The 19,481-nt window shown below is 46.9% G+C and overlaps 1 protein-coding gene across 2 annotated transcripts in view; it reads left to right on the top strand.

Annotated features, from left to right (window-relative positions):
* Nucleotides 1–312: 312 nt before the first annotated feature.
* lgi3 (leucine-rich repeat LGI family, member 3) overlaps nt 313–19,481 on the top strand; it is a 43,382-nt gene continuing 24,213 nt past the window's right edge. The window contains exons 1-2 of one of the 2 annotated variants that reach the window (XM_063056786.1): nt 315–644; nt 14,057–14,128. In XM_063056786.1, the coding sequence (XP_062912856.1) occupies nt 487–644; nt 14,057–14,128 (230 nt within the window). In that variant the 5' untranslated portion in view covers nt 315–486. Of the gene's footprint in view, nt 645–14,056; nt 14,129–19,481 lie in introns of both variants that reach the window. The other variant, XM_063056787.1, reaches the window with a different exon arrangement.

Raw genomic sequence — 19,481 nt, forward strand, 5'->3', positions numbered from 1 at the left:
AGAGGGACGGGCTGTGGTCTGTCTTACGGAGAGCTGGGGTTTCTGAGCTGGATTTTGCTGATGACCTCAGTTTGTGCAGTGGTCTGAGAGCCATCGATAACCGTGTGCTTCAGCACTGCCCATGACTTCACTCAGTCGACAATTGATCCATTGACTTTCTGACATCAGCAAAAAAAAATCCTCCTCATCTCGCTGTCCACTCTCTTTGCCTGTCACTGACAAGTCTCAGAGCTTCACACTGAGCGGAGATACGTAGTGTTAAACTCTCAACAGGGACCATTGTTAGCGAGGAATTAATATGCAGGGGACTGAACAGCTGGAACGACCGAGGGCAGGCCTGGAATGTTAAGTGGGTCGCAACCCTGAAGTCCCCCCCTCCCTCCTGACCTGATTTGCCTGCTCACAAACGTGAACAGTCCGGGGGGGAGAAATCAGCTGTTCGAGGAGCTCGAGAGCCGCCACTCTAAGGGATTAGCCCCTGCCGCGATGTTTCTGCCGTGGATCCTCTTGCTGTGCTGCTCAGTGGGGGCAAAGTGGTCCAGAGACTCCAAGTGCCCGGCGACCTGCTCCTGCACGAGGGACAGCGCGTTCTGCGTGGGCTCCAGGTCCATCCCTCAAACCTTTGCTGGGGACCTCATCGCCATGTAAGTAAAACTTGTTGCTCGTGGGTTAGTAAAGGGGATGACGGGCCGAATATTCTCCTGGGGGTCAGGCTCGCTTCCACTAAGACGGAGCAGTCCTGCGTCATAATCTCTGTATTTTAGCATCTTCATCATTTCTCTTGAGCGCTGTTTGAATCTCACCCTCCTGGCACTTAACCCCGCAAGTAGGACATGTGCCACACCTGTCTCTACTCCCCTCCTTCACTCCCATTCAGGGCCCCAAACAGTCCTTCCAGGTGAGGAAATCCAAGTCAATTATTATCAGAGTACATACATGTCACCACATAGGACCCCGAGGTTCTTTCCCTGCGGGCATACTCAGCAAATCGATAGAACAGTAACTGTAAACATGATCAATGAACAACAAACTGTGCAAATACACAGATAAATAAATAGCAATACATAACGAGAGGATGAAATAACAAGATGAAGAGCCTTCAAAGTGAGACCAGCGGATGTGGGAACACCATTGTCCTCTTTTGTTCAAGAGCCAGATGGTTGAGGGGTAGTAACTGTGTGGTGTGAGTCCTGAGGCTCTTGTATCTTCTACCCGATGGCGCAAAAGAGCATGATCTTTGATGATGGATGCTACTTTTTTCAGGCAACACTTCATGTAGATGTGCTCAATGGTTGGGAGAGCTTAACTCATGATGTACTGGCCGAATCCACCTCCTTTTTGCACTTAACCAGTTGCGGGTCATATCTTGCATCCCGTGCTCCCGATGCAGCGTCCCAAAGCTGGCTGACTAGTTCAGTTCTTCCAGCGTTTTCTGTGTATCGCTCTGGATTTCCAGCATCTGCAGGATCTCTTCTGTTTAAAAGTATAACTAATTCGAGACATTTCCTTCCAGATTTTGCACATTTCCTCTGGAAAGGCTTCGGTGAAACCTGACGTAGATCGGGGCTCCATCGAGCACTTTAGCTCCAGCCGCCGCAAAAAGGCAGGATTTTCTGGTGGCCACCCATTTTAATTCCACTTCCCATTCCCATTCTGACACGTCGGTGCACGGCCTCATGGACCTCCTCTACAGTCATGATGAGGCCACTCTCAGACTGGAGGCAGAACACCTCATGTTCCATCTGAGTGGCCTCCAGCTAGAGAGCGTAAACATCCATTTCTCTAACTTCCAGTAATTTCCCCTCCTCCTCCATTTCTCTCATTTGCCATTCCCCTTTCTGGCTCCCCTCTTACCCCTTCTCATCTCCTCACCTGCCTATCACCTTCTTCTGGTTCCCCTCCTCCCCCTCTTTCTTCCATGTTTCACCCTCTTCTCCTATCAGAGTCCTTCTTCTTCAGCCTTTTACCTCTTCCACCTATCATCTCCCAGCTTCTCACTTCAACCACCACCCACCCACCCTCCACCTATCACTTGCTGGTCCTTCCCCTCTCCCCACTATTTTTATTCTGGCTTCTTCCCCCTTGCTTTCCAGTTCTCATCAAAGGTCTCCACCCAAGACGTTGACTGGATATTCCCCTCTAGAGATGCTGGCTGACAAGCTGAGACCCTGTTCCTCCAGTGTGATCTGTGTATTGCTCTGGATTTCCAGCACCCGCAGACTCCCTTCTGTTTAAAAACGTAACTGATCCAAGACTCTTCCTTCCAGATTTCCAGGTGTCCTCTGGAAAGGCTTCGGTAACATTCTCACAAACCCAAAACTGTGCAGCACAGTGGCAATTTCAGATCAGGACATGATGGACTTCAGGAAGGTTTTGATAAAGGGTCTTTGACCTCAAACATCAACCTGTTTCTCTCCATCTGACATCCTGTGTGTTTCTGTTTTTATTTCTGATTTACAATAGTGTAGGCAGTAGAACCACTGCCTCACAGCAACGGAGACCCAGATTCCATCCTGAGCCCCAAATGATGCTTGGAGTTCATATGTTCTCCCTCAGACTGTATGGGTTTGCCCGAAGGGCTCCAGCTCCCTGCCACTTTCCAGTACTGGGCTGGAGCATTAATTGACAGCTGTAAATAGTTCCCTTCTTCTTCTTCTGGCTGTCCATCCCATAGGATGATGATGGTTCCTTTCAGTCAGTTAGTGGGGTACCCCACTCCTCAGAAAGGAACTGCGTGTGCGTGAGTGGATTTTAGGTGAGTAGGGGGTTGCACAGGTCCAGACCCACCCTCTCGCCATCCCCTCCCGGATCCAGTAGCATGGTGGGGTCCAAGTCCCCAGTGTGTAGGTGAGAGGAAAACCTGGAAGAAGTTGATCCGAACGTTGGGAGAATAAAGAAAGACTAATGTAGCACGAGGGTAAAGGGGTGGTTCATGGTCAGTATGGGCTCAGTGGGCTGAAGGGCCTGTTTCTGTCCTGTAACTCTCCCTGACTACTTGCTGCGTCAGTAATTTCTTTACCTGCCTTAGGTCACAGTGATCAGTGACCATCATGTCGAGAGTCCCTTCAGGCAGATGCGAAGCATCCTGCAGCATTCTCACATTAACCGTCAATGACATCTCCCTCCCCACCCCCACAGTGACACCCCACCCCCTACTCAGCAGGCCGAGGACAGAATCAGTCATAGAGCAATACAGACCCTTCAACTCAACCAGTCCGTGCCAACCACAGTGCCCACCCAGTGCCCAATTTCCAACTTTCAGCCCAGTTCCCTGCAAGCCCCATCCCTCCATGTACCTACCGTGTATTTCTTAAGTGCTTGTGAAATTATATTATTTAGCCTACCTTGACCACTTCAAATCAAATCAAAATCAAGTTTAATTATCATTCAAACCATACAGATATACAGCTGAACGAGACAGTGTTCCTCTGGGGCCGAGGTGCAAAACATTCGAAATAGCAAGCAAACTTCAAAATAGCAAGTAACATTCAAAATAGCAAGTAACATAGTTCAAAATAGCAAGCAAAGAAGTATACTCACTCGAAAAAAAAACATGTTCATAGTCTAAGACCCTGAGCAACAATGTCCAGCATTCGATGGTACAATCAAATGGCAGTGTACAGACACACGCAATCCAGCCTGTCATTCCAAGGCTTGAACATGGGAAGGTAGCACCTATGGGAGAGGCCAGAGCCCAGCCGGGCACAGACACCACGCTGTAGCACTTTTGTGTTTCTCACCTGGTCTGCAGCAGCAGGAAAGCCTGAGGCTTGAGGCCTAATTCTCGATACAACCGAGGCTACCCAGCTCCCACGTCATCCGTCCCTCCACCAGACCAGGATAACAGGCCTGCAGCAACCTACATTATCACTGTCCAATAGAGTCTTGCGATCACAACTGAAACCTCCGAGACAATCCCCCACGGGTTATACTGCACCGACTTCGATGCTTCTGAGTAGCAGACAGCAACATGGTCTACAGCCAGGACAGCTCTGCCGAACCCAAACCGGCTCCTCCAACACATTCATGAGCTCCTCCGATATCCCAGCCAGCACCTCCAAAACCCCAACGGGCTCCCCGATACCCTGGCCGGCTCCTCCGATATCCTGACAGGGTCCTCCAATACCCTGGCCAGCTCCTTTTCCAACATCCCAGCCGGCTCTTTTGACACCTCACAAGAAAAAGAAGCACCTTTGTCCGGCCCCTGACAGGCTGCTGTGTTCGCACGTGCTGCCATCTTACTGGAAATTGCGCTTCCCCTGGCAGCTCGATTCAAATGCTCACCATCACCTGTGTGAGGAAGTTGCCCCTCAAGTCCCTTTTAAAATCTTTCCTCTCTCGCCTGAAATGTCCCCCAGTTTTGGACCCCCAAGCCCTTGGGCAAAGAATTTTACGATCCGCCTTTTCTATGTCCTCAAGTTCCAAAATCTACAAGTTTGCCCCTCATTCTGCTGTGCTCAAAGTAATAAAGAACTTGCATGGCCAACCTCTCCCCTGCAACACAGACCCTGTAGCCCTGGCAACATCTTTGTAAATCTTTTCTGTACTTGTTCCTGGTTAACTTCATCACCCTGTAACAGGGTGACCAAAACTGTACACAGTTCTCCTCAGCAACAACTTACACAATTGCAACATAATACCCCATCTCCAATGCTCAATGCCCCCGCTCCTATACCCAATGCCCATCTCATATACTCAGTGCCCCAGCTCCTAGAATTGAAAATACACGTGGACTAAGATGTTAACTGTCCTGTGCTATCACCAGTGGGATCATCAGTTGATCTGCCACCTGTCTTCAGGAGTTTCGGCCCCCTTATGATCAAGACACCCTCGAGGTGGTGGGCCAGCAGTGCTAAAGCACCACCTCCCACTGGTGAGCTTAAAAACTTGGCATCTGCCTCTATCAGAGTTGTTGGTCACTTCCATCCAACAGATAGTCTACTCTTCAGGTGGCTATGCAACTACTGAAGGCAAAAGATGTATACACTGTCTGACTATCTGCCCCTCTGGACATACTTGGTCCACACCCATGCTGATCCTTTCTCTGCTGCCTCAGCTACAGCCCTGCTGGTTGACTTGATCTCTCTTCTAGTGAAGCCAAGGTCACGCAGCCACTTCTGGAGAGTGAACGCAATAAACCCACGGCAGCCTACTTCGGATGGATAGCATGAGACCTTCCACCCTCTGCACTCTGATCTTAATTCTGCATACTTGGTTAACTTGTGCTCATGGGCTTCATCGATGCTGTCTTCCCAGGGGACTGTGAGTTCACCAATAACCACTTCTCTACTGGTGTCAGACCATACGACTATATCTGGACGCAATGTGGTGAAAGCTATTTGCTCCGGGAAACTGCCTTTCCCATCCAGGTTGGCCTTGACACACCAATCATTAGCTGAAGAAAGTATGCTTGATCATGAGCCTGCGGTTTTCTGTACTATACTAAATGCCCCCACTCCTAAACTCAATGCCCCCACTCCTAAACTCAATGCCCCCACTCCTATACTCAAAGCCCCATTTTCTATACCCAATGCCCCATCTCATATACTCGATGCTCCCGCTCCTATACTCAATGCCTCAGCTCCTATACTCAATGCCCTGACTGATGAAAGCCAGTATGCCTTCATCAGCCATCAGGATCTTGAACCAGGGTCTTGAACTTCACTCAACTTCACTCACCCCATCACTGAATTGTTCCCACAACCTATGGACTCACTTTCAAGGACTCCATCTAATGATCTCGATATTTATTACTTATCTATTATTATAATTTCTTTTATTTTTCTCACTTTTTGTATTTGCACAGTTGTTGTCTTTTGACATTGGCTGTGTGTCCGTCCTGTTGAGTGGCGTCTTCCATTGTGTTTCTTGTATTTACCGTGAATGTCCATAAGAAAATGAACCTCAGGATTGTATATGGTGATATATATGTAATTTGATAATAAATTTACTTTGAATTTTGAACCCTTTTCACAACCCTGCCTGGTTTTTCACTACACTCCCTAGTGCCCTGCCATTCATTGTATAAGTACTAGCCTAGCTTGGCTTTCCAAAGAGCATAACTTCACAATTCTCTGTACTGAAATTAGTCTGCGCTTCCCTAACTGATCAAGAACGCCCTATCGTCTACAATAGCCTTCTTCACCATCAGCAATATGTCCTAATTTTGTGTCATCCACAAACTTGCTGATCAAGCCTCGTGCATTGGCACCCAAGTTATTTCTATAAATAATGAATAGCAAGGGTTCCAATGACACTCCACTAGTCACTGGCATCCATTCCATGAAACAACCCACGTATCTCCTGGGCCTCGAGACTTTAGTGTCCACGGAGACCTAATCTCTCTCCGGCCCTTTTACTCTGAATATAGCTATAGAACCTCCTGAGACTCTCATCAATCTTATCCGCCAGATTATCTTATACCATCTCTTTGCTCTGCTGATTTCCCTCTTAGTCCTTTTATAGTTATCAAGGGGAGTCACTCATCCACCACCTCCTAAACCCAATGTTCTTTTTTTTTCTAAATTGAAGAGAGTCTCAATATCTCTCATCGGCCAAGGCCCTGTAAACTTGCCGGTTCTACCCTCCATCCTAACTTGAATGCGAGTCTCCGAGAAACATGATAGCACGCGGTTTAAGGCCTCACACTTGCCGTTCACTCTTTTCCTTCAGAATGGTTCACCCTGTGAAATCCTGTCTAATTCCCTCAAATTCAGCTCTGCTTCAGTTTGGAACCCTAATCCATCACTACCTTAAAATTAATAGAATTATGGTAACCATAGCCACAGTGCTCCCTGACTGCCAGTTCAGTTACCTGCCCTGCCTTGCTCCTGAAGTGGAAGTCCAGTATTGCATCTTCCCGAGTGAGGCCCTTTTTTATATTGAATTGGGAAACTTCCCTGGATGCATTTCACACGTTGCACCCTATCCAGGCCCTTAGCACTCTGGGTGGCCCTGTCAATACTGGAGAAATTAAAATTTCCCATTAATACAACCATGTTACTCTTACAGCTATGGGCAGTTTCTTTTCACGTCTGCTGCTCAAGTTCCCACTAACTATTTGTGGGGGGGGGGGTGGGTCTATAATACGGCCACACTAGAGTGACCCTCCTCTTCGTGTTTCTAGATTTTACTCATATGGCCTCACTGGACAATCCCCCAAAGAATGGCATCCTTTAGTACTGCTACGGCATTGTCCCTTATCAAAAAGACAACCAGCCCTCCTTGTATCCCAGCACCTGTCACATCAGTGGCATCTGTATCCTGGGGTATCGAGCTGCCATTCCTGCCTTTCCCTCAACTGCATGTCTGTTGTGGCGAAAATATCCCAGTCCTTGGACCCAATCCATGTTCTCAGTTTACCCACCTTACCTGTGCACTGAAATCAGTGCAGTTTAACAGAATATTATTGACCCTCCTCTGTCTATTCTCCTAGTTATCCTAATCACTAAACTTGCTCACACTGGCCACTGCTTTATCCCTTGACTTGCTGCTGCTCAGAATCCCACCCACCCTTAACTCTTATGGTGGAGCACCAGCATATTTCCCTGCAAGGATATTAATTGCACCCTTTCCCTCTTGTACAGGTCACTCCTACCCTTGAAGAGATCCTGCTAGTCCAAGGAGCTGAGTCCCAGCCCCCTGCACCAGCTGCTCAGCTGGAAATTCAGCTGGCCTATCCTGCTACTTCTGACCTCAGATGCATGTGGCACTGAGAGTAATCTGGAGATCACTCCCCTTTGAGGCCCTGCTTCTTAACCTCTTACCTAATTCGCTTTGCTCCTTCTGAGTAGTGTGCCTCCTTCTGTGTTGTACCTACCCCAGTCGTACCGATGTGCACAGCAACCCCAGGCTGTTCACCTCCCCATGCAAGGATGTGCTGCAGCCACTCAAGACATCCTCAACCCTGGCGCCCAGGAGGCATCACCCTTCCTGGCATCTCTTCTGCAGCTGCAGAATCTCCTTCCTGCCCCGTCGCTATCACTGTCACCCTGTCCGACTGCATCCTTTCCCTCTGAGCCACAGACCCAGTCACAGTGCCGGACATCTGCTCCCCCAATAGTACCTGAAGAGGTAAACCTGTTAGGATGAGAGTGGTCATGGGGGACCTTGCACTGTCCGCCTGCTCCTCCTCCCTTTCCTGGTGGTTGTCCTTCCATCCAAAGTCTTTACTTTGGCTGCGACCTCCTCAGTAAAAGCTGTCAGCATTCCTTTGGCCCCCAAGTACATCCAACTCCACTTCCCTTATCTTTAACCCGAACAGCAGAATAAAACTTTACCCATTCTTACCTGTGTCTCCTCACCAACGATTCACTCTCACTCCCGACGCCTCAACGCATCACCGCTTAGGAAGACAACTGCTCTGCCCTAGACAGCAAGAAATTGTAGAGAATTGTTTGCCAGGTGCCTTCAGTGCTCTCAGCCAACACCTGTTGCTGATGTCTGCATTCATTCTGTACGTGAGCTCCACACATGAGATCTCAGTGGAAGCAATGTAGGTGAGATCAGCGTACATTTCAGGCCCATGTGCAGAGCCTTCAACACTGTGTATCTATAACAGCACATTGTGCATTATGGATTTAACACCAGTGTATTTAATAACTTGGTATAACATACCATATATTACTAGGTATAAAACTTATTTTATAACACCTATGCTTTATGAAATATAATGCTCCTATACCCCATGTGTAATACTGAATTGCTGGGTTTAATGTTCCTGTAAATAACACACTGTGCATTCCTCAAAACTATCTTCCTACCTCTTAGGAGTCCTTCAGATCTCAGACTGAGGTACTGAGGTCAATGTGAGAACCACAGACAATAGCAGAAATCGGGCTGGAGTCGGCGGGGAGGGAGAGTTTGTGCATGGCCGCGTTTCTGTGTGGCCCTGACACATGGACACAAGATTGTTACTGCCTCCCTGTATCGATGGTACTGTGGTGCAGACAAGACAAAAGACATTGGAGCAGAATTAGGTTATTTGGCCCATCGAGTCTGCTCTGCCATTTGATCATGGTTTATTCGGTATCCCTCTCAAACTCATTCTCCTGCCTTCTCCCCATAACCTTTGACACCCTTACTAATCAAAAACCTATTCACCTCTGCTTAAAATACACCCAAAGACCTGGCCTCCACAATCATCTGTGGCAATGAATTCCACAGATTTACCACCCTTTGGTTAAAGAAATTCCTATTCAGCTCTTTTCTATAGAAACATCCTTTGATCCCAGACTCCCCCACTTTTGGAAACATCCTCTCTACATGTCTCCCTTTTCTCCCTTTCTCCTCTTGTCTTCCTTTCTCTTCACCATTTACACCTCGGACTTCAGCTACTGCACAGAGTCTTGTCATCTTCAGAAGTTTTTGGATGACTCTGCCATAGTTGGATGCATCAGCAAGGGAGATGAGGCTGAGTACAGGGCTACAGTAGGAAACTTTGTCACATGGTGTGAGCAGAATTATCACACCATTATTCAGCCAATTAAAGACTAAGGAGCTGGTGGTAGACCTGAGGAGAGCTAAGGTACCGGTGACCCCTGTTTCCATCCAGGGGGTCAGTGTGGACATGGTGGAGAATTACAAATACCTGGGGATACAAATTGACAATAAACTGGACTGGTCAAAGAACACTGAGGCTGTCTACAAGAAGGGTCAGAGCCGTCTCTATTTCCTGAGGAGACTGAGGTCCTTTAACATCTGCCGGACGATGCTGAGGATGTTCTACGAGTCTGTGGTGGCCAGTGCTATCATGTTTGCTGTTGTGTGCTGGGGCAGCAGGCTGAGGGTAGCAGACACCAACAGAATCAACAAACTCATTCGTAAGGCCAGTGATGTTGTGGGGATGGAACTGGACTCTCTCACGGTGGTGTCTGAAAAGAGGATGCTGTCTAAGTTACATGCCATCTTGATCAATGTCTCCCATCCACTACATAATGTACTGGGTAGGCACAGGAGTACATTCAGCCAGAGACTCATTCCACCGAGATGCAGCACAGAGCGTCATAGGAAGTCATTCCTGCCTGTGGCCATCAAACTTTACAACTCCTCCCTTGGAGGATCAGACACCCTGAGCCAATAGGTTGGTCCTGGACTTATTTCATAATTTACTGGCATAATTTACATATTACTATTTAACTATTTATGGTTTTATTACTATTTATTATTTATGGAGCAACTGTAACAAAAACCAATTTCCCCCGGGATTAATAAAGTATGACTATGACTATGACTATGACTACATACACTCTATCCAGGCTTCTTCTACTCCATTGTCCCTAGCTACTCAACAAGTGTTATGTTGGGACCTTGAAGTGCATGTCAATAGACTGTAAAGGTCTATCCATGACTTTCAATATTGATGGTTGAGAACTTCAGGTTACTAGGTGTAAATATCACCAAGATTTCCTATAGGAACCATGCGGGCGTCATGGCCAAGAAAGCACAACAATGCCTCTATTTCCTTGCAAGACTGAGGAAGTTCCCCAATGATCTTCTCCAGATTTTATCTGCACCAAAGAAAGCCCCTATCTCAATGCATGGTGTGACAACTGTTCTGCTCAAGACCGCAGGAAATCGTAGAGAGTTGTGAATACAGCCCAGTCCATCATGAAAACCAGCTTCCCCTCATCTGACTCCATCTGCACATCCTGCTGCCTTGCGATAGCAGGCAACATAATCAAGGACCCTTCCTTCACTGGTCATTCTCTCTTCTCTGCTCTCCTGTCAGGCAGAGGTCTTGAACATTTGAAAACATGAACCACCAGGCTCAAGGACTGCTTCTATCCCGCTAGCATTGGGTTCTCGAAGGGGCTTTTCATGCACGAATAGATGAACTCTTGATACTCCAGTCAATGTTGTCATGGCCCTTTCACTGCATCCTCTCTGTAACTGTAACACTGAATTCTGTTGTGGTTTTACTACTCTGTATAGAATTTTCTGTCAGGATGTCATGCAAACAGAAGATTTTGTTCCTTGCAAGTAGAGCAAGTGCTACACCTGCCCCTACACCTCCTCCCTCACTACCATTCAGGGCCCCAAACAGTCCTTCCAGGTGAGGCGACACTTCACCTGTGAGTCTGTTGGGGTCATTTACTGGGATTGGTGCTCCCGGTGTGGCTCCTGTATATCGGTGAGACCCGACGTAGATTGGGAGACCGTTTTGCTGAGCATCTACGCTCCATCCACCAGAACAAGCAGGATCTCCCAGTGGCCACCCATTTTAATTCCACTTCCCATTCCTATTCCGATATGTCCATGCATGGTCTCCTCCACAGTCGGGATAAGGCCACACTTGGTTGGAGGAACAACACCTTATATTCTGTCTGGGTAGCCTCCAACCTGATAGCATGAACATCGATTTCTCGAACTTCCGATAATGCCCCCTGACTAACCCTCCTCCTTCTCTATTTCCCTACCCTTTTCCCTGTCTCACCTTAGCTCCTTGCCCATCCATCACCTCCCTCGGGAGCTCCTCCCCACCTCCCTTTTTCTTTCTTGCATGGTCTTCTTTCTCTTTCACCAATCAACTTCCTAGCTCTTTGCTTCACCCCTCCCCCTCCAGGTTTCACCTATCGCCTGGCGCTTCTCCCTCCTCTCTCCCCACCTTTTAAATCTGCTCCTCAACTTCTTCTCTCCAGTTCTGCCAAAGGGTTTCAGCCTGAAACATCGACTGTACTTTTATCCCTAGATGCTGCCTGGCCTGCTGAGTTCCTCCAGCATTTCGTGTGTGCTGCTTGGACTTGCAGTATCTGCAAATTTTCTCTTGTTTTAGAAGATTTTCTTTGTACATGACAGTAATAGACCAAATCCAATTCCATTTCCTTCCTGAACGCCCCTCTACTCCAAGCTGAACAAGGAGGGATACAATTGTGTCATTGTGATCTAACTTTCGCCCCCTCCCCCAGCAGCAGTGGAGGGGGTGCTCAGAGTACAGAAATGAGCAGGCTCACACAGGCAGAGCCCAGGTGGGGAGGAGGGGGTCGCTTTTGCATTTGGAAGTGGGGCAGCAACTTTCCCGTAACAAATGGTGGTCAAGGTGCCTCTGCTCAACTTGATCTCCATTTACTTTTTCAAAAATACACTTTATTCATACAGCAAGTGCAATCATTTCATCTCTCTGTCTGTTCAGTCAGAGAGTCTCTGTAGAGTTCATCATGCTCAGTTCAATACAGTCTCTTGCGATATATCAACACCAATCATGTTTCCTCCTTAGACAATGCACCCTGAACCATTTGATTCCTGTACATTATGTATCCTGTTTACAACACAAGGGCATAATTATAAGTTAGTAGTTCCATCCAAAGCAATTTAGACCACCACCTTTCAGTGATTGGCTGCAGAGAGTACTTACTTCTCGTAGTTTTCCTTCAGCTTGTTCATCTGTACAAGCTGAAATTAACGCCTGATTCCCTTGATTGTTGGTTGGTTATGTATTCATCACACATATAGGGTTTAGGATCTAGTCCGGGATTAGATTGTTGGACAGAGCCAACTGCAGGGGGTTTGGGCATGCAGCAAACCACAGACTGGTTTATGCCAGCTGAAAGTCAAATATGAAAATAATAATCTAGTATGAAAAACCTTTTCTTTAACGTCCAGCCATCCAGTACTTGCATCCAATTCCACATTCCAACCGACTGTTCACCACAAAACTCCTTGCAACAAGATAGATGACGGCTCTCGCTGTGAGTTGACCTCGAGTATTTGGGCCTTGGCTTACTCTGCTTTGTATTCATGTCAAGAAACCCCATTGGCTTTATATTCTGAAGAAACCCTTTTTGTGTGTACACAAACAAACCTACAGTTATTAGACAAGAAAGCTGCATCTCATACATTTAAAAATGTGTATTTTATCTCCTCTGTTGGAAATGAATGAAATGTCAAAGGGGGGGAAACAACCTGTGCAAGAAGTAGACACAAGAGATTGTGCGCATGCTGGAAGTCTGGACATCAGGAGGCGAATCTGGTGGGGTTGTCTACTGTATCCAGTCCCCCAGTGTGGCCCCTTCTACATTGATGAGATCCGACTTGGGGGACAACTTTGTCGATCACCCCTGCTCCATCCACTAAAGGAAGGATTTCCCCGTGGCCAACCATTTCAATTTGAATGTCTATTTCCATTCTGATGTGTCAGTCCAGGGCTTCATCGTCTGCCTCAGGTTGGAGGAGCTACACCTTGTATTCCGTCTAGGTAGCTACTAACCTGAAGGCATGAACAACGATTTCTCCAATTTCTAGTAATTTGCACTCCCCTGCTTCTCTCATTTCCCACCTCTGGCCCTCTTCTTAACTCTTCTCCTCACCTGCCTATCAGCTCCCCTGGTGTCCCTCGTTCTTCCCTTTCTCCCATGGTTGACTTTCCTCTCCTATCAGATCCCTTCGTCTCTAGTCCTTTAACTTTTACACCTATCACCTCCCAGCTTCTTACTTCATCCCCCTCCCCCACCCACCTGGCTTCACCTATCACCTCCCAGCTTCTTACTTCATCCCCCTCCCCCACCCACCTGGCTTCACCTATCACCTTCCAGCTTGTACGCCTTCCCTTCCTCCCTACCTTCTTATTCTGGTATCTACTCCCTTCCTTTCCAGTCCCGATGAAGGGTCTCAGCCCAAAACGTCGACTGTTTATTCACCTCCATAGATGCTGCCTGAATTTCTGAGTTCCTCCAGCATTTTACGTGCGCGTTGCTGTGCGAGAAATGGCTGCACGGACAGGACGAGGTCACACATTATGTGTTAACCTTGCGTTCAGTCCTCCTGCAGTCACACACTGGGATGGTTCTGTGGGACAATATCTAACCTGAGCTGTGCGAGCTCAGCAAGTGTGTATTCCCTACGTAACATGGACTGAATGATCTGTGCGACCGATGATAGTCGTGGGACATTCATCCACATAATTTGTCCTTTTCACAACCGATTTCACACTGACAGTAAGATTTAAGCCAAAGTAGATAACTCAAAATGGTTTTTGAAAATGAAACATGCCATGTAGATTTTAAAAAAATCTCATTATTCTACTAGTTTTCGACATAAAATATTCATGTTTCTCTTCCAGGACATTTGTGAATGCAAAATTCAGACAAATTCCTGAACGTGCCTTTGCTCACATCCCAACATTGCAGTTCCTGTAAGTACTGTATCTGAAAAATGTCTGTATTGTGCCCAGGGACAAATCTCTGCTTTTGTAAAGCTTGTCTGAAATTTTAGATTTTTTTCCATTCATGTACAGTGGCCTCCTTAAGAGATCCGGCTTTTCTGATTGAGGTTATGGAGCCCCAGTCAGACAAGTGGACAGCTCTTCCCGGAGCACCAGATTTCCAGATTGAAATGATTTATTGAAGTGTGAGACTGCACAACACTGCAATTCTGTGGATGGGATACTCTCGTTCCATGGCCGCAACTCAACACCATTCTCCACTTAATGAAGGCAGATTCATTATCACAGTACACCTCTGACCATCACCTTCCAACTTTACATACAATCTACTCCCGCTTTGAAAGGCAGAATATAACTACAGCTGTGAAGATCCCTGCTGCACCCGGTAACCCTGTGATCTCTGTCTCAGAGGCTGATGCTAGGCTGTCTTTAAAGGGAGTGAACCCTCGCAAGGCGGAAGGTCCCGATGAAAACTTGTGCCACCCAACTGGTGGGAGTATTCAAGGACATTTTGAATCTCTCACTGCTACGGGCGGAAGTTCCCATTTGCCTCAAAAAGGCAACAATTATACCAGTGCCTGAGAAGAATAATGTGAGCTGCCTTAATAACTATCGCCTGGTAGCACTCACATCGACAGTGATGAAATGTTTTGAGAGGCTGGTCATGTCCAGACTGAACTCCTGCCTCAGCAAGGTCCTGGACCCGTTACAATTTGCCTATCGCTACAATAGGTCAATGGCAGACACAATCTCAGTGGCACTTCACACAGCCTTAGACCTCCTGGACAATACAAACACCTACGCCAGGATGCTGTTCATCGACTATAGCTCAGCATTTAACACTATCAATTCCACAATCCTGATTGAGAAGTTACAGAACTTGGGCCCCTGTACCACCATCTACAACTGGATCCTCAACTTCCTAACTGGAAGACCACAATCTGTGCAGATTGGTGATAACGTTTCCTCCTCGCTGACAGTCAGCACTGGTGCACCTGAGGGGTGTGTGCTTAGCCCACTGCTCTACTCTCTCTATACCCATGACTGTGTGGCTAGGCATAGTCCAAATACCATCTATAAATTTGCTGATGATACAACCATTGTTGGTAGAACCTCAGATGGAGACGAGCGGGCGTACAGGAGTGAGATATGCCAACTAGTGGAGTGGTGTCACAGCAACAACCTGGCACTCAATGTCAGTAAGACGAAAGAGCTGATTGTGGACTTCAGGAAGGGTAAGCCGAAGGAACACATACCAATCCTCATAGAGGGATCAGAAGTAGAGAGAGTGAGCAGCTTCAAATTCCTGGGTGTCAAGATCTCTGAGGACCTAACCTAGTCCCAACATGTTGATGCAGTTATAGAGAGGGCAAGACAGCAACTATACTTCGTTAGGAGTTTGAAGAGATTTGACATGTCAACAAAACACTCAAAAACTTCTGTAGATGTAGCATGGAGAGCATTCTGACAGGCTGCGTCACTGTCTGGTCTGGGGTGGGGAGGGGGGGCTACTGCAATGGACCGAAAGAAGCTGCAGAAGGTTGTAAATCTAGTCAGCTCCATCTTGGGTACTAGCCTACAAAGTACCCAGGACGTCTTCAAGGAGCGGTGTCTCAGAAAGGCAGCATCCATTATTAAGGACCCCCATCACCCAGGGCATGCCCTTTTCTCACTGTTACCATCAGGTAGGAGGTACACACTCAGCCATTCAGGAATAGCTTCTTCCCCTCTGCCATCTGATTTCCAAATGAACATTGAACCCGTAAATACTACCTCACTTGTTAATATATATTATTTCTGTTTTTGCATGATTTGTAATCTATTCAATATACGTATACTGTAATTGATTTACTTATTTATTTTTTTCTTCTATATTATGTATTGTATTGAACTGCTGCTGCTAGGTTAACAAATTTCACGTCACATGTCCATGGTAATAAACCTGATTCTGATATCTCCAAGGGTTCCAAGCCCTTGTTTGAAAGCCTGGGTTCTGGAGGGTTCTCCAGATCTGTGACTTTTGCCAAGGTGATCTAACAGAGTAGGTGTGTGAATAGACCCATGGAGTTGTAGGGCCACTAGAAACGGACCCATCAGCCCAACTTGTCCTTGCTGACCAAGGTTCCTGTCTGTGTGTGGCTCAGATCCCCTTCCAATCCATGAAGCCGTCCAAACGTCCTTTAAGCTGTGTAATTGTACCATCTCTACTACCTCTTCCAGCAACTCATTCCGTATATGCGCTATCTCTGGGGTCCCGTAAATCTTCTTCCTCTCGCTTTAAACCTATGCTCTTTAGATTCAGAGTCATCTTCCCTGGGGAAAAGACTCTGATTATCGACTTTAGCTATGGCCTTCATGGTTTTATAAACCTCTATAACAGGGGTTCCCAACCCGAGGTCCCCAGACCCCTTTCTTAATTGTATTGGCCCATGGCATAAAAAAGGTTGTGAATCCCTACTCTACAAGGTCACCTCTCAGTCTCCTACTCTCCAAGGGTAAAAGTCCCAGCCTATCCCCTGTCTCCTTATATCTCAAGTCCTGAAGACCCGGAAAGATCTTTGTGAATCACTTCAGCACCTTTTCCAGCTAAATTACATCCTTCCTATAGCTGAGTGACTAGAACTGCACACAAGACTCCAGGTGCAGCTTTTTTGCAGCTGAAGCATGATGCGCCAATTCGTACACTCAATGCCCCATCCAGTGAGGTCATATGTCTTCATCATTACCTTGTCTGCAAGTGTCACTACTTTCAGGAAACTATGTATCTGAGGTTCTATCTATCTATGTATCTATCCACGGCCTCCTCTACTGTAAAGATGAAGCCACACTCAGGTTGGAGGAACAACACTTTATATTCCATCTGGGTAGCCTCCAACCTGATGGCACGAACATTGACTTCTCTAACTTCCGCTAATGCCCCACCTCCCCCTCGTACCCCATCCGTTATTTATTTATATACACACATTCTTTCTCTCACTCTCCTTTTTCTCCCTCTGTCCCTCTGACTATACCCCTTGCTCATCCTCTGGGTTTTTACCCCCCTCCCCCTTTTCCTTCTCCCCGGGCCTCCTGTCCCATGATCCTCTCATATCCCTTTTGCCAATCAACTGTCCAGCTCTTGGCTCCATCCCTCCCCCTCCTGTCTTCTCCTATCATTTTGTATCTCCCCCTCCCCCTCCCACTTTCAAATCTCTTACTAACTCTTCCTTCAGTTACTCCTGACGAAGGGTCTCGGCTGGAAATGTCGACTGTACCTCTTCCTAGAGATGCTGCCTGGCCTGCTGCATTCATCAACAACTATTATGTGTGTTATCTGAGGTTTTCTCTGTTCTACATCACTCCCAGAACCCTGCCTTAACTTCCTGAAATGCAACACTTCACACTTGCCCGAGTTAAATAAGTTTGCCGTTTCTAGAACATAGAACATGGTACATAGAAACCTACAGCACATTACAGGCCCTTCGGCCCACAATGTTGTGCCGACAATGTAGCCTACTCTAGAAACTGCCTAGAATTTCCCTACCACATTGCCCTCTATTTTTCCAAGCTCCATGTAACTTTCTAAGAGGCTCTTAAAAGACCCTATTCTATCCGCCTCCACCACCGTCACGGGCAGTGCATTCCAAGCACCCAACACTCTCTGTGTGAAAAACTTACCCCTAACATCCCCTCAGCACCTATTTCTAAGCACCTTAAAACTATGCCCCCTCATGTTAGCCATTTCAGCCCTGGGACAAAGCCTCTGGCTATCCACACGATCAATGCCTCTCATCATCTTGTACACCTCTATCAAGTCACCTCTCATTCTTCATCACTCCAAGGAGAAAAGGCTGAATTCACTCAACTACTCTCATAAGAAACGCCCTCCAATCCAGGCAACATACTTGTAAATTTCCTATGCACTCTCTCTATAGTATTCTCATCCTTCTTGTAGTGAGGTGACCAGAACTCAAGGTGGGGTCTGTCCAAGGTCTTATAGAGCTTATAATCCCCATTGATTTGGATCCTGTTGTAATCCTACACAACCTCCTTCACTGTCCACCACAACACGAATTTTGATGTAATTCGCAAACTTACTTAATAATGAAAAATTACATTATCATCCAAATTGTTAATAAAGATGACAAACAACAGTGGACCCAGCACCAATCCCCATCCCATACTGCTGGTCACCGGCCACCAATGTGAACCCCAGCACTGCCCATGCTCCGACTCCTATCACCAAGCCAACTTTGTACCCAACTGGCTAGCTCACCCTGGATCCCATGTAATCTCACCTGCTGGACCAGTCCACCATGCCAAAGGCTTTTCCAAAGTCCATGTAGATAATGTCAATTACCTTGCCCTTGTCTTTGTCACCTCTTCAAAAGAAGGAGAAGAATAGCCCTTAACTCGGCAGTGGAGTTATCGGGGCACTGTCTTTTGACGGTGTTTCCGTAGCAAGCTATTCTTGTTTTACGAGGCTGAGTTACTAGCTCGATGCTCAACTCGACTTGGATTCGAACTCGGGAACCTTCACTCCGGAGTCCGGTGCTGATATTATTGCGCCACCAAGAGGGACACCTCTTCAAAAATTCAGTCAAATTCATGAGACACATATTCCCACACAAAGCCATGCAGACTATTCCTAATCAGTTCTGGCCTTCCCAATGCAAGCAGATGCAATCTCTCAGAATCTCACTACAGACTTAGTGGCCTATAGATCTCTGGCTTGTCCTTGCAGCCTTTTGTAAATAGAGGCCTATTAGCTACCTGCAGTCTTATAACATAGCTGAGTACAGCTCTGAAACAGGCTGTTCAGCCCATAATGTTGTGCCTAATCGGCTAAAAAGCAAATCAAAAACACACAAGCACTAGTCTCTCCTACCTACACCATGTCCATATCCCTCCATCCTCCTTATGTCCATATGCCTATCCAAACGTTTTCTAATGTATTTGCTTCTACCACCATACCAGGCAACACATTCCAAGCACCCACCACTCTCTGAGTAAAAAACTTACCCCTTGAACCTACCCCCCTCACCTTCAATGATGCCCTCTGGTATTAGACATTTCAACTCTGAGAAACAGATACTCTCTGTCCACTCTATCTATGCCTCTCACTATCTTGTAAACCTCTATCAGATCTCCCCTCAGCCTCTGGCACTCCAGAGAAAACAACCCACCTTTATCCAGCCTCTCATGATAGCTTCCCAGTACCTTCTCTCTATATGCCATCTCATCGTTGTCGTAGATGAGGCCAACCACCGTTGTGTCATCAGTGAAATTGATGATTCGGTTTGAACCAGGTCTAGGAATGCAGTCATGCATCAGTGGTGTGAAC

This window comes from Mobula hypostoma, chromosome 8 (genome assembly GCF_963921235.1).
Source record: "Mobula hypostoma chromosome 8, sMobHyp1.1, whole genome shotgun sequence".
Lineage (NCBI taxonomy): Eukaryota > Metazoa > Chordata > Chondrichthyes > Myliobatiformes > Myliobatidae > Mobula > Mobula hypostoma.